This window comes from Neomonachus schauinslandi, chromosome 8 (genome assembly GCF_002201575.2).
Source record: "Neomonachus schauinslandi chromosome 8, ASM220157v2, whole genome shotgun sequence".
NCBI classification, from domain to species: domain Eukaryota; kingdom Metazoa; phylum Chordata; class Mammalia; order Carnivora; family Phocidae; genus Neomonachus; species Neomonachus schauinslandi.
In genome coordinates this window covers 69254957-69270034 of record NC_058410.1, presented here as the reverse complement: position 1 = coordinate 69270034, position 15078 = coordinate 69254957, and the positions used below count along the sequence as shown (strand labels likewise).

Below are 15078 nucleotides of genomic sequence, written 5' to 3'. Positions count from 1 at the left end.
TCTCTCTCTCTCTCTCTCTCTCTCTCTCTCTCTCTCTCTCTCTCTCTCTTTCTCTCCTTGCCTTCCACAGCCAGACCTCCAAAGCAGTTATCTAAACTTGCTGTCTTCATTTTCTGTTTGTATTCACCCTTGACTACATTTCACGCTGATTTCTGCCTCCACTGGTACACCAAAACAGCTGTCATTTTGGTCAACGGTGACTGCCATTAAGTCCATCAAATAGTTTTGACTTCTGATTTTAACTTGCCCTCACACACTATTTGACATACTTGCCCTTCTTTTCTTGAAATAGACTCTTGCTTTGGCTTTCATGATTCTTAGTTTTCTTCCTAACTTGAGGTTTATTCTTTCATACTTTGCTAGGTTGGAGTTCTTCAAAGCTCAAACCTATGTTTTTTCCTTTCTCTATCAGTATTTTTGTATGAGGTAGTCTCACTCATATGAGGTCAGTTCAATTTATATGGAGATAACTACTTCACATCTGTACAGTTTTCAAAATTACCTCATCCAAAATGGAATTTATGATCAAATCTCTTCCATGTTTCCCAGCTCAGTGGATTCCCCATCATTTATTCAGCTGGTGCAAGCCAGAGACCTAGGTGTAGAATGGCCATTTAGTTTATTGCCCACACCAGGACCCTTTTGAGAGTAGAAGCGAGTGCTATTAATAACTGCAGTGAGATTACTTGGCAAACTGGGCCACATAATCACTGTGCCTAGAAGTCATTGACACTTACCTCTCTAATCACCCCTCAGATCTAAATTCATTACCATGTCCTGTTGATTTTTATGTCTTCATAATCTCTCAAATTATTCATTTCTCTCCATTTCTACCATCACTGTTACCTATCAACTCTCACTGAGCAGTAGTCTCTGTGCTGGTATCTCTGCATCCATTCTTGCTCTTTCTAGCCTCTGGTTTGTCTCTTCTCAGTATTAAAGCCACAGACAGGACACTTTTTATTTTTTAAAATTTATTTTATTTTATTTTTTAGATAGGGAAAGAGGATGGGAGGGCGGGGCGAAGGGAGAGGAAGAGAATCTTAAGCATGCTTCCTGCTGGGTGCGGAGCCTGACGTGGGGCTCAGTCTCACAACCCTGAGATGATGACCTGAGCTGAAATTAAGAGTCAGATGCTTAATCTACTGAGCCACCCAGGTGCCCCCAGACAGGACACTTTTTAAAGCACGAGTCTGAACATCTCACTATCATAGAGTTATCCCACTCTTCACAATATGGTCCTAAACTGCTTTTCAGGCCTTGCCTTCAGCATTTACCTTTGTCCTAGGTGTCATAGCTCTGGTATGTCTCTGGCATTCTTTTGGTTCCTTGAGTGTATCATGAGATCTGCCTTTGCACAGACTGTTTCCACTGCCTGGAAGGCTCCTCTCCACCTGCTAAAAACCAACTCATCTTCAGGTCTCAGCATAAACATCCTTTTCACAGGGGTATTAGTTTATTATCCCTGACTAGGTCAGATTTCTCTTTTGTGGCTTCATGTATACTTAAGAGTTTTTAAAATGATTAATGGGATTACTTGTTTAGTATCTTTTTCTTATCTCCATGTTATCTCTGTGTTACATGCTCTTTGGGCTAGAATTATTTTTTTTTTTTTTTTTTTTATTTTATTATGTTATGTTAATCACCATACATTACATCATTAGTTTTTGTTGTAGTGTTCCATGATTCATTGTTTGCATATAACACCCAGTGCGCCATTTAATATGTGCCCTCTTTAATACCCATCACCAGGCTAACCCATCCCCCCACACCCCTCCCTCCCCTCTAGAACCCTCAGTTTGTTTCTCAGAGTCCATAGTCTCTCATGGTTCGTCTCCCCCTCCGATTTCCCTCCCTAAATTTTTCCCTTTCTATCTTTTTTTTTTTTTAACATATTATGTATTATTTGTTTCAGAGGTACAGGTCTGTTTAGTATCTATCTTTTCACTGAACTATAAGCTTCATGGAGTAGGGACCATGTCTGTGGATCTTCACCATTTTATCAAGCACCTGGCTCAGAGTCTAGCACATGGCAGACAGTCAATAAATGATTGATGAGTGAGAGAAGGTAATCTTAAGTGTGGACTGTATGGCATCATAAAGCACTTTAGGCCTCTTGAAAATGAAGGTGGCTATGTGTGTTTACTAACCTAAATCCCATCAGTCCAACTAGTATAAGATTGCTTCCTGAGATATTGGGGAAATTTTATACATATTTGAATCTTTTACGGGAGGGGTGTGATGTTTGAACAGAGTGGAAAGAGAAACTGGGTGAATAAATGAGAGTTGTGTCATTAGATTGATTGATGTGGTTATACATTATCTAATAAATATTCTGCCAAATATTTTCACTTTTTAATTGTGACCTATATTTGGTATTCTAATGGTAAGTGTTTACCATTTGGTTGAAACCTCATGTTTAATAGAAAAAATACAATGTGAAAATTTAAGAGTATAAATTTTGGAAAGTATATTATGTGAAGGTTTATTTTAAAAGAAAACTTTTCTTTAAAAAGTTTATTTAAGTAATCTCTATACCCAACGTGGGGCTCAAATTCATGACCACGAGATCAAGAGTCGCATGTTCTTCTGACTGAGCCAGCTGGGTATCCCTTAAAATAAAACTTTTGATAGCATTTTATCTAGTAAGGAGCTATACTAAATATGTATTACAAGCTCTGTGGGTTAGAGCTATCTTTTAGGAGCTTACAGTTTAATAGTTCATAGGTTTGATAAGTATGACATACATTACACATATGTCCTTTGTCGAATATGAGTTCTTGGTTGGGTAAATTTATTGTGAACATCTGCCATTCTGTGGCTTGTCTATGACTCTGTTGTGCCTTGTGAGGAATAGAAGTTTTTAATTTAATTAATTAATTTATTTTTTTGGTGGGCAGCAAAGCAAGGTTTATGGAGTGATAGCAAAGTGATAATACAAAGCTCCCGAGGAGGGAGGGGACCCAAGAGGGTTGCCCAGAAGTTTTTAATTTTAGTGATGTTTAGTTTGTCAGATTTTTTTCTTTAATGGTTAGTGCTTTTTATGTTCATCTTTCCCCCAGTTGAAGGTATCTTCTAATTGTTTTTTGAGTTAAGATCTGTATTAGTTTCTAAGGCTGCTGTAACAAACTACCACAAACTGGGTAGCTTAATAAATATTGTTATTTAAATTTATTGTTTCATAGTCCTGGAGGTTAGAAGTCCAAGATCAAGGTGTTAGCAGGATTGATTCCTTCTGGGAGCTATGTGGTGGAAGGATCTGTTCCAGGCCTCTTTCCCTGGCTTGTAAATGGTCGCTTTCTTTCTGTGTCTCTTCCTATTGTCTTCCTTCTACACATATCTCTGTGTCCAAATTTCCCTTTTTTATAGGGATTCTAGTTATAGTGGATTAGGCCCCACCCTAGTGACCTCTCTTTAACTCAATTGCCTTTATAAAGACCCTGTCCTCAAATAAAGGCACACTGAGATACTGAGAGTTAGGACTTCAACATACGAATTTGAGTGGGTGTGGGGCACAATTTAGCCCATAACAAGAGCCATTGTTTTAGGTTGTATGTCACCCATGTCCTCTTTTGTTTTATAAAAATCTCCCCTTATTCCTGAGTCTTTTAAGCTTTGGTGTTCTCTACACATTTAGTACTAATTAGGAATAAATTTATGGAGATTCAGGGAAGTTATGGAAGTTCAGGAAGATGGACTTTTAAAGCATACAAAGAACTAAAATGAGCTATTTACGTTTTATTATCAGGAAAACTGCCAGTTTTCTGAAACACTAATATAAAACCTTAAGACTTAGGCTTTTGTTGTTGTTAAACAATAAGTACATGCCATTCCCCTAAGAAAGAATCATAACTCTATATTCCTCTTTATTTTTTGCATAGTATGTGCCACTTTAAGATGGCTGTTGATGCTTTGGTTTACTGTGGAATTGTATGTGAAACAGAAGATTGGGGTAGAGAGCTACATCGAACTCTATGATTATCTGTGTTGTCTAGCAATATTTTACTTTTCCTTCTGTTTTAGTTGCACTAGAGTGAGTGAGGGCAAGAAAATAATGTCACTTGTTCTAAAAGAAATGAATCTATGGTTAGTTTGGGAGTTGTCTGCCTGTGGTGAGGGAAGTCTGGAAGACATTGCTAAGTGCTGGGATAGAATGGAGAGGTTCCCCAGACTTTGAGCAAAGCAAATGAAAGAGAGTTGCTTGTTTTGAAAACAGGTCCATTTAGTTGGAAGCTGGTAAACATCACTCACGTCTTTATATGAAATAAAACTAGTTTTGCCAGTATGTGGGCCCTGAATTTTAAAGTATTTTGCATGTGGTTAAAATCTGGATTATTAAAAAGCAATTAACTTTGGTTTTTATTGTTAATTTCTATTTCTTAATAGATTGTCAGAGTTCTCACATTTTCGCAATAATCACAAAACTGCAAGGACAGCAGATTTAGTTAAAATGAAAGATTTTAAATCCAGATCTCCCCATTTGGATGATTGTTCAAAGACTGATCTCAGAGTGAAAAGTGATGTTTCTAAAGATGTACATCATAGCACTTCACTGCCAAATCCCGAAAAGGAAGGAAAATCACATTGTGAAAAAAAGAGCACTTTGTATTTGTCTCCATCTATCGAAAAACCCTGCACCAATGGCATTTGGTCACGTTCCCATTATCAGGTTGGTGAGAGTATCTCAAATGAGGATAATAGAAGAGGAAGGAAAGATATTAGACATAGCCAATATAGCAGAGGAACCGATAGAATACGGAAAGACTTAAATACTAGTTGTGATGGTGAACCAAGGAACATAGAGGCTAGTCAAAGGCTACAAGGACGTCCTGAGAAATATGGTAAAGGTGAACCAAAGGCTGAAAGCAAAAATTCAAAGTTTAAAAGTAACACAGATTTGGATTATAAAAATGAACGCATTAGCTCTTCTTGGGAGAAAGAGACCTTTAGAGAAAGGTCATATACTCGAGTTGACTCTCAAAGTGACAAAAAACTAGAAAGACAAAGTGAAAGATCACAAAATACAAATAGAAAAGAACTTAAGTCACAAGACAAAGAAGAAAGAAAAGCTGATCAAAAACCTAAATCCGTAGTAAAAGACCAGGATCATTGGAGAAGACCTGAACGAGCATCACTTCCTCATTCCAAGAATGAAATAAAATCTTCTCATAATTCAAGTAAATACCATCTAGAAGAGAGAAGAGGAAGGGAAGATTGTAAAAGAGATAGAGGTGTAAGTAATCATAGTTTTCAAGAAGGAAGATGTCCATCCTTTCTTTCATCCAGTAGAACTCATAAACACATTGACTCCAAGGAAGTTGATGCTGTGCACCAATGGGAAAATACACCTTTAAAAGCAGAACGGCATAGAACTGAAGATAAGAGGAAAAGAGAACGAGAAAGCAAAGAAGAAAGTAGGCATATAAGAAATGAAAAAAGAACACCTACAGAACATTTGCAGAAGACTAACAAAGAAACAAAGAAAACCACTACTGATTTAAAAAGACAGAATGAGCCAAAAAGTGATAAAGGTGAAGTCTCTAACAGTGGTGTTTCTCAAGGAGCAGATAATAAAGAGCTTGTAATTAAAGCTGACAGTGGTCCAAATGAAACAAAAAATAAAGACTTAAAGTTGAGTTTTATGGAAAAATTGAACTTAACTCTTTCTCCTGCTAAAAAGCAGCCTGTTTCTCAGGATAACCACCATAAAATAACCAATATCCCCAAATCCAGTGGCATATGTGATTTGGAGTGCTTGGTGCAGGCGACAACAGTGACCTGTGTTTCCTCTGTCAATGAACATACCACAGAGAAAATGGAATCAAAGTTGTCGGAACCAAAGGTTGCTCTTGCAGCTGTAGCTGAAGTCAGGACCAGTAATCCAGAAAGGAAAATGGAGGAAGAAAATAGTTTGTTAGTTAAATCTGTTGAGAATACTGTGGATTGTGATGTGCCCATTTGTTGTACAGAGACTTCCTTCTCAGCACCTGTGGAAATGGAACAAACAGAATCCTTGTTTCCATCATCAACAGAAATAGAAGAAACCATTAATGATACCAGGACAGCAGTTCCTGTAGTAATGGACATATTACAAACAAATGTTTCTCAAAACTTTGGCTTGGAATTGGATACCAAAAAAAAAGATGATTTAAATCCTTGTGTTTCTGAAGGTATGGGAATGAAGGAGGCTTTTTCAACAGAAGTAGCTAAATCCAATGACAGCATTTTGCAGCCTTCAGTTGAAGAAACTGGCATTTTGCCAGTAGTCCTTTCAGAAGATGGTAACCCCAAATTTGAGCCTTCTCTTGTAGATACACCACTGGTTGAAAATAAGTCTTGTCATTTGGAGCCTTGCTCACCTAAAGAGACACTAGAATCTTCACTTCAGCAGACTGAGTTAATGGACAGCAGAATGGAAATCAGTGAAACAAACTCAGTATATAATGATGATGAGAATTCAGTTCTGAGCATTGACCTTAATCACCTGAAGCCTATTCCAGAAGCCATCAGTCCTCTGAATAGTCCAGTGAGACCTGTAGCAAAAGTTCTTAGATTGGAAAGCCCATCTCAAGTTCCATTATGTAATAACAGTCATAAAGGTAATGGTTTATATTATGTTCTATAACTTTTTGTGAGAATGCAGAATACATAAGCAAGAAGAATTAGTGCCTTTTCTTTTCTCTCTCTCTCTTTTTTTTTAAAGATTTTATTTATTTATTAGAGAGAAAGAAAGACTGAGCACAAGCAGGGGGAGTGGCAGGCAGAGGGAGAAGCAAGCTCTTTTCTGAGCAAGGAGCCTGATGCAGGACTCGATCCCAGGACCCTGGGATCATGACCTGAGCCGAAGGCAGATGCTTAACCGACTGAGCTGTGCACCAATGTCCCAGTGCTTTTTCTTTTTTGATAACATAATTAACATATTATTCAGACCCCCATTGTTAATTAGAAATGTACATTGAGCCTTTAATCTAAATTTAGATAATTCTTATTTTTACAAAAGGAGTGGTAGGACAGATTGTTTCAAATACTCTTTGCTTGTTTTCAGATTTTTGTTCAAAAGTCATCCTCAAATGGTGTAGAGTAGGTGATGCTGCTAACATGAAGTAAAGATACCCAAAGAATTGGTTGATGGTTATTCCAGTGACCAAACTACATCATCACTGAGCACCAGCTGAGACCAGTAAAGACATGACATGATTAAGTATTAGGCATTAACGTTCTACTAAAAAAAGCTATTAAAATAATGAATTGGGGGTGCCTGAGGGGCTCAGTCAAGTAAGCATCTGATTCTTTTTTTTTTTTTTAAAGATTTTATTTATTTATTTGACAGAGACAGAGATAGTGAGAGCAGGAACACAAGCAGCGGGAGGGGGAGAGGGAGAAGCAGGCCTCCCCCCGAGGAGGGAGCCCGATGTGGGACTCGATCCCAGGACCTGGGATCATGACCTGAGCCGAAGGCAGACGCTTAACGACTGAGCCACCCAGGCGCCCATGCATCTGATTCTTGATCTAGCTCAGGTCTTGATCTCAGGGTTGTGACTTCAAGCCCTGCATTGGGCTCCACACTAAGCGTGGAGCCTACTTTAAAAAAAAAATGAATTGCCTCAGTATTTAACTTTTTATTATATTTAGTATGGAAATACCAAATGATTAAGACTCTAGTCATGTGACTATAATATACTTTTCTCTTCCACAGATATATTTCCACCAAATTCAGCTCAGTCTACTTCCAAGAGCAAGTCTGATCTCAATAAGGAAAATCAAAAGCCAGTTTGCAAATCTGACAAATTTACAGATGCAGACTCTCATAAGAACTCATCTTTAGATGAATTAGAAGAAGGAGAAATTATAAGTGACAGTGAAAAATCTAAACCACAAAAAAGTTTTGAAAGAAGTGTTATACCTAGAACTTCTACTGAAGTACAGAACACAAAAACTAGCCCAGGAAGTAGGAAAAGTACTATACATTTGGGTAAAGACAGTAGAAAAACATCTTCTATAAAAATCCATCAGACTAAAAGCAAATGGAATAAAAGACGAAGTGAATCTAGCAGATCTTCAAAAACAGAGAAGACAGACAAGACAATGAGTACCTCCAGCCTGGAAAAAATAGTTCCGATTATTGCTGCACCCTCTTCTGTACGAGAGATTATGCACATGTTACGAGTGATAAGAAAACATGTAAGGAAAAATTATATGAAATTTAAGGTAAAATTTTCATTAATACAATTTCATAGAATTATCGAGTCAGCAGTTTTGAGTTTTACATCGTTAATTAAACACCTTGACTTATCCAAAATCTCAAAGTCAATGACTACTTTACAGAATAATCTCTGTGATGTTATAGAATCCAAGCTTAAGCAAGTTAAGAAGAATGGCATTGTGGATCGTTTATTTGAACAACAGCTACCAGATATGAAAAAAAAATTGTGGAAATTTGTAGATGAACAGCTGGATTATTTGTTTGCAAAGCTGAAGAAAATCTTAGTAAAGTTTTGTGATTTCATAAACTTTGGCAGTGACAGTGATGAAGGAAAACGTGAAAAGATAAATAAAGAAAAAGCACAATATTCAAATGGTCAGAAGGAGAATGTGGACTGCTCTAGTGAAGAAATGCTGAAAGAGAAATCCCCCAAATCAGAAGATTCTGTTAATTGTAAGTCTTTACTAGGATGTAAAAAATCTGAGGAAAAACATCAAGACCAAAATAATTTCAATATTAACACAGTAAAGCGTGACATTAAAAAAAGTAACACTTGCTTTGATAATATTAAGAACTCTCAATCTGAAGAACACTCATTGGAACCAAACCGTCCCAGCACCCCAAAGCCAGGGAAAATTGAAGGCAACGCCATGGAGGATGCACAAACATCCCAGCATGCAGCTTTGAAGCCAGAACGCAGTTTTGAGATTCTTACTGAACAGCAAGCCTCAAGCCTTACTTTTAATTTAGTGAGTGATGCCCAGATGGGTGAAATATTTAAAAGTTTGTTACAGGGTTCTGATCTTTTGGATAATAGCGTTAATTGTAATGAAAAAAGTGAGTGGGAGTTAAAGACCCCAGAAAAACAGCTGCTGGAGAGTCTTAAGTGTGAATCTATACCGGCTTGTACAACTGACGAGCTAGTTTCAGGGGTGGTTTCTCCATGTCCTAAAATGATTAGTGATGATAATTGGTCATTATTATCATCCGAGAAAGGTCCTTCTCTGTCTTCAGGGCTTTCGTTGCCAGTTCATCCTGATGTGTTGGATGAAAGTTGTATGTTTGAAGTGTCCACGAATATAGCTTTGAGTAAAGATAATGTATGTAGTTCAGAAAAGAGCAAGCCCTGCATTTCCTCCATACTTCTGGAAGATCTAGCAGTCTCTTTAACAGTGCCATCACCTCTGAAGTCAGATGGTCATCTCAGTTTCCTAAAGCCTGAAGTTTTGTCTAGTTCAACTCCCGAAGAAGTTATTAGTGCCCATTTTAGTGAGGATGCCTTACTTGAGGAAGAGGATGCATCTGAACAAGATATTCATTTAGCCCTGGAGTCTGATAATTCAAGCAGCAAATCAAGTTGTTCTTCATCATGGACAAGTCGGTCTGTTGCTCCAGGCTTTCAGTACCACCCCAACCTACCCATGCATGCTGTCATAATGGAAAAGTCCAATGATCATTTCATTGTGAAGATACGGCGTGCAGCACCATCTACCTCCCCTAGTCTTAAACAGAATACGGTGGCTGATGAGTCATTGGCATCTTTGCCTGGAGTGGAAAAGGAAGCTGATAAAGCAGCAGAGAAAGAATATGTTTCATGTCAGAATGGAGTTTTTAAATCTGCGGAGGAATTAAATTCCAACAACAATGTTGATAGCAGTAAATCAGCTCATGAAGAACAGGACTGTATGATGCAAACACAGGTTCCCGATATATATGAATTTCTTAAAGATGCTTCAGGTAAAGTGGGTCATAGTAATGAAGTGACTGATGAATGTTTCAAGTTGCATCAAGTATGGGAATCAAAAGTACCTGTAAGCATTGAAGAGTTGCCTCCAATGGAGGAAATTTCACATTCTGTCGAGGCTCATCCTCCAAACACATATATAGACCTCACAAAAGATCCAGTCACTGAGACCAAAAACTTGGGGGAATTCATAGAAGTAACAGTTTTAAATATTGATCAGTTGGGATGTTCTGAAGGCAGTTTGGATCAGAGTGCTCAAATATTAGATAATATGCAGCCTGATACTGTAGGTGCTTTTATTGATTTGACACAAGATGTTTCAAGTGAGAGTAGAAGTGAAGGGAACTGCCCTGCTTTAGCTGTTGAACGCTTGGAGTGTCAGGTGATATGTGTAGATGAAGATAACTGTAAGGAAGAAAAGGTGCAAATGGCCGACAGGCCTTTGGAAAGCATTGTTGAGGAAACCTATATCGATTTGACCTCAGAACCTCCCAGTTCATGCGAAGTAAAAAAGGATAATTTAAAGTCAGAGCCGACATCAAATTCTGATGGCTCAGTGTTGCCTGGGTCTTTGGATAATGCTCCTAAAAAGAGAAAAAACCTTTCTGATCTAAATCATTCTCATAAAAAACAGAGAAAGGAAACAGACTTAAGCAGTAGGGAAAAGACCAAGAAAATTACCCAAGATTCTGGTGAGAATGGTGAAGCTCACCAAAAGAAAGCCAGTAAGAAAAAGGACCCTGCAGTGACCAAAGACCCCTCATCATCAAGCCCAGGGATTAAGGATCCATCAGCAGCATCTGCCACTTCTCCTATAAGCCTTTCTGCAAAGAATGTTATTAAAAAGAAGGGAGAAATTATAGTTTTATGGACAAGGTAAGAATCTTGAGACTTAAATCACCAGGAAGTTTTGACAGGCCAGACATCTGTTCTGTCATGTCATCATAGTTTTATCCCATCCTAAAATAAGGCAAGTGATGACTTACTTCCAAAGTGGCCAAAGTTGGTAGAAGATGCATTGTATAGTCCAGCTGTAGCGTAGAATGATCTAGAGCAGTGGCTTTTAAGGAGGAATGTGCATTAGCACCATGGACGTAAGTTTCCACTTTTTTTTTTAAAGCAGGCTCCACACCCAGTTGGAGCTCAGTTCAGGGCTCGAATTCACGACCGTGAGATCAAGACCTGAGCTGAGATCAAGAGTCGGTTGCTTAACCGACTGAGCCACCTGGGTGCCCCTGTTTTTTGTTTTTTTTTTAACTTCACCTTTTCAATTAAAAATTCTTTGATTTGTGAGGAACTGGTATAACCACATTTTATTTTATTTTTTTAAAAGAGATTTTATCTATTTATTTGAAAGAGAGCGAGCATGAGTATGGGGACGAGCAGAGGGAGAGGGACAAGCAGACTCTGCATTGAGCGTAGAGCCGGATGCCGGGCTCGATCCCACGACCCCGAGACTATGACCAGAGCCGAAATCAAGCCAGATGCTCAAAATGTGGAACCACCCAGATGCCCCAGTATAACCACATTTTATTTATTTACTTTTTAAGATTTTATTTATTTGACAGCGCACAAGCAGTGGGACTGGCAGGGAGAGGGAGAAGCAGGCTCCCGGCTGAGCAAGGAGCCTGAAGCAGGGCTCCATCCCAGGACCCTGGGATCATGACCTGAGCCAGAGGCATACACTTAGCCGACTGAGCAACTCAGGTGCCCCCCATAACCACATTTTAGAAAGGAAGAATGACAAGTGGTGAAACAGGGTAGAAAGTGTGAGGATTTGTAATTTGTGTTTTCCCCTAAACTAGGAGTTTGGGGAAAAAAGTTTCATCAATAGGTTGTACTTTTGATTTTTATGTGAACTTTTTAAGAAATGCAGATTTAAAGACCTCATTTCAGACATAAATGTAAGCGCAGTTGTGAACCATTGGACTAGAGTTTCATTGCTCCCCAGACTTAACTAGCATGCATAATGAGGGAAGCTCAGTCATATTGAAATTGGTGACCAGTTTTATTATATTATTTTAATAGTTTAATGTTATCGTATTTTATTTTTTAAAAAAGAGATTTGTTGATTTTAACCAAAAGCACTAGCTACCACAGAACACCACCAGCCTCTAAAGTGCAGTTTGGGCACATGCACATTTGGGGAACAGCTGGTGTTGGGAACACCTGGAGTGCCTGGCTCCCTAGCCTATTGAGAGCCCCACATCCTCTCTCCCTTGTCACCTTGAGCTTAGCTCAAATCTCCAGAAATTGTCCCTTTGCTTATGCTCTTAGCCTCGGGCCCCAGATGTGCTCAGAGGTCTGGGGGCTCTCTGTAGCTACTGCCTGGTGACCAGTTTTGTTTAATACCACAGTCTTCCATGCCTTCATTCCAGGTAATTTACAGATGGCAGAATAGAATCTCAGAGAGTATAACAACACACACTGGTTCAGACCATGTAGAAAACCAGAGGTTTGGGAATGAGAAGATCTGGATTCCATTTTACTTTTGGTTCTGCTTATTAAGACTATGATCATGTGGGACACCTGGGTGGCTCAGTCGGTTAAGCGTCTGCCTTCGGCTCAGGTCATGATCCCAGAGTACTGGGATCCGAGTGCCACATCGGGCTCCTTGCTCAGCGGGGAGCCTGCTTCTCCCTCTGCCTGCAGCTCCCCCTGCTTGTGTTCCCTGTCCCTCTCTCTCTGACAAATAAATAAATAAATAAAAATCTTAAGAAAATAAAAGACTATGAGCGTGTTTGGGCCCTGATTTTAAAAGTAGAATTTAAAAAAATTTTACCAATTTCAGTATTTTCTCTAAGCAACTCATTTGCTAATGAGATCTTAAGATATTTAGCAGTTTACTGTGAAGTTAAAATCCTATTTACAAAAAAAATAAATTAGCTTGTTGTAGAAAATTTTGGGAAATACCTGTGAGCTCAAAGATTAAAATCATCCATAATACTTCTCAGAGATAATCATTGTCCATATTTTGGTGTATACATTTTTTTCTTTTTTCTGTGGGTTTTAATAAAAATGTCATCTCCTACTGGTAGACATTAAGGCAGTGGAATTTTTTTACCTTTTGGCTCTAATCTACAAAGGCTAAATAATAAATAACATTTTTCTCTCTTCAGAAATGATGACCGGGAAATTTTATTGGAGTGTCAAAAAAGAGGGCCATCATTGAAAACATTTTCTTACTTAGCTGCCAAGTTGAATAAAAATCCATATCAGGTAACTACCCAATTTTTACATCTCTATAGTTTTACAAGTGTTGCTACTATAGTTTTAATTTTTATCATGTTTAAAATACATAGATATTTACTAGCTAACTTCTTTAACAGTATGGTTCTTTATGTAGGACTGTTAAAAACTTAGTAAGGGGCACCTGGCTGGTTCAGTCAGTAGAGCATGTGACTCTTAATCTCCAGGTTGTGAGTTTGAGCTTCGCTTTGGGCATAGAGATTACTTAAAGAAATAAAGAAAATAAAAATTTGGTGATTGTGGAAGAAGTTTGGAACCATCCTAATTTTTTTCATATTGTCTTACCGTTTACCTAATTGATTTCAAGCTGTTCTGTAATGATGTTTGCTTGTTTAAGAAAGTTCAGTATTAAAAAATTAAACTCGTAATCACCTTTAGTATGAAGATATTTCATTTTTCCAAACATTACTTCATGTCTTTATTATTGAGGGCAACTTTCTCGTCTTTAGATATTTTATGAAAATATTCATCACAGATAAAAAAAATATTATTGAGATATTTGTAATTAACACTCATTTAAAATTTTTCAGGTCTCAGAAAGATTCCAGCAGCTAATGAAGCTCTTTGAAAAGTCAAAATGCAGGTAGTTAATGGTTCTGCTACAGGAGACTAGTAAAGTAAATGTTTGACACTGTTACTGTGCAGTTAATGGCCTGTAGTCATTGAAGATATGAGTAGTGGGTGAGGACATCCAGTTGAGTTCCTGCTTCAATCACAGGTTGGAGGATGATTGCTCATGCAGGATTCTGAGGTCACCTCATCCACAGGGACATGCTCAGAGTGAAGCCTGCTGCAGTTCAGATCAGCATGGCATCTCTCCTCAACTCTCTCTTTTTAAGTATAATTGACATACCATATTATATTTCTCCTCAACCTTCTGATTGCTGATGAGTCTAAGGTGGAGGGGAAATGCATTTGATGATTAATAAAAAATCTTTTATAGATGAAGAAAAATAAAACATTCTTGAATAGCATATATTTCACAGGCAATGAAGTCTATAGTCTTTGTAATTTAATATTTTTCAAATTTTAATTAGTACTAAATACTTTTAAAATATAGAATATTCATTCATAAACATGAAATCTGTCATCTGAATAGATGGCATGATTTACTATATTAATTTAAATTAATAATATTCACAGACATGTTTCCTCAGCTTATTTAAGCCATTCCTATACAGGTTTATTAAGGCAATAATTATCAGCAGGGTTTTTTTTCAGTAAGACCTGAACCAATTGCTTAAATATTTTGGACTTTTACATAAGGAAAATTATAAAGATATGTAACCTATCACTATTTTTCAATTTATTTGTAATCATAATTATTTGCAGAACACCCAATTTCAAATTAATTTCAAATTAAATTCAGTTCAAATTAAATTAAATCTGAATAGAAACTGTATTTGGACATAGGTCTTAATGTGAAGCGTCCTGAATATTTTTGAGTTTTAAATCTATTTCTGGACCCAATGTAAATTACTGTGTTGAGATAATCTGTTAATTTCAGTATTTTCTCTAAGCAACTCATTTGCTAATGAGATCTTAAGATATTTAGCAGTTTACTGTGAAGTTAAAATCCTATTTACATAATTTGGAATGTAAGATTGAATAATGGAGAATTTAAATGGAAAAAGCTTATTCTTTAAGAACTTTTCGAATGGCCTGGTTATTTTTCAGATTTATTGTGCTTTAAAATTTTCACTGCCTTTAAGAACTTCAGCTGAGTTTTTATTTTACCTGAATGTTATCTTAAAATGTGACTTCCATTCTTTTGTGAAGATAATATACATTCATGAAAGAACTCATTTGTATCTGGAAGTTATGCTTACTAGTTCCATTACAAATCTAAAATCTTAATGGTTTTGATACTTGAAATTTTATT

General features: G+C 37.4%; 1 protein-coding gene across 1 annotated transcript in view; it reads left to right on the top strand.

Moving 5' to 3' along the window:
* Positions 1–14045, top strand: part of CASP8AP2 (caspase 8 associated protein 2) — a 22707-nt gene extending 8662 nt beyond the window's left edge. Inside the window, exons 6-9 of the mRNA XM_021693276.1 lie at positions 4387–6599; positions 7697–10823; positions 13067–13166; positions 13727–14045. Coding sequence (XP_021548951.1) covers positions 4387–6599; positions 7697–10823; positions 13067–13166; positions 13727–13783 — 5497 coding nt within the window. The 3' untranslated portion in view covers positions 13784–14045. The remainder of the gene's footprint in view (positions 1–4386; positions 6600–7696; positions 10824–13066; positions 13167–13726) is intronic.
* Positions 14046–15078: the final 1033 nt, after the last annotated feature.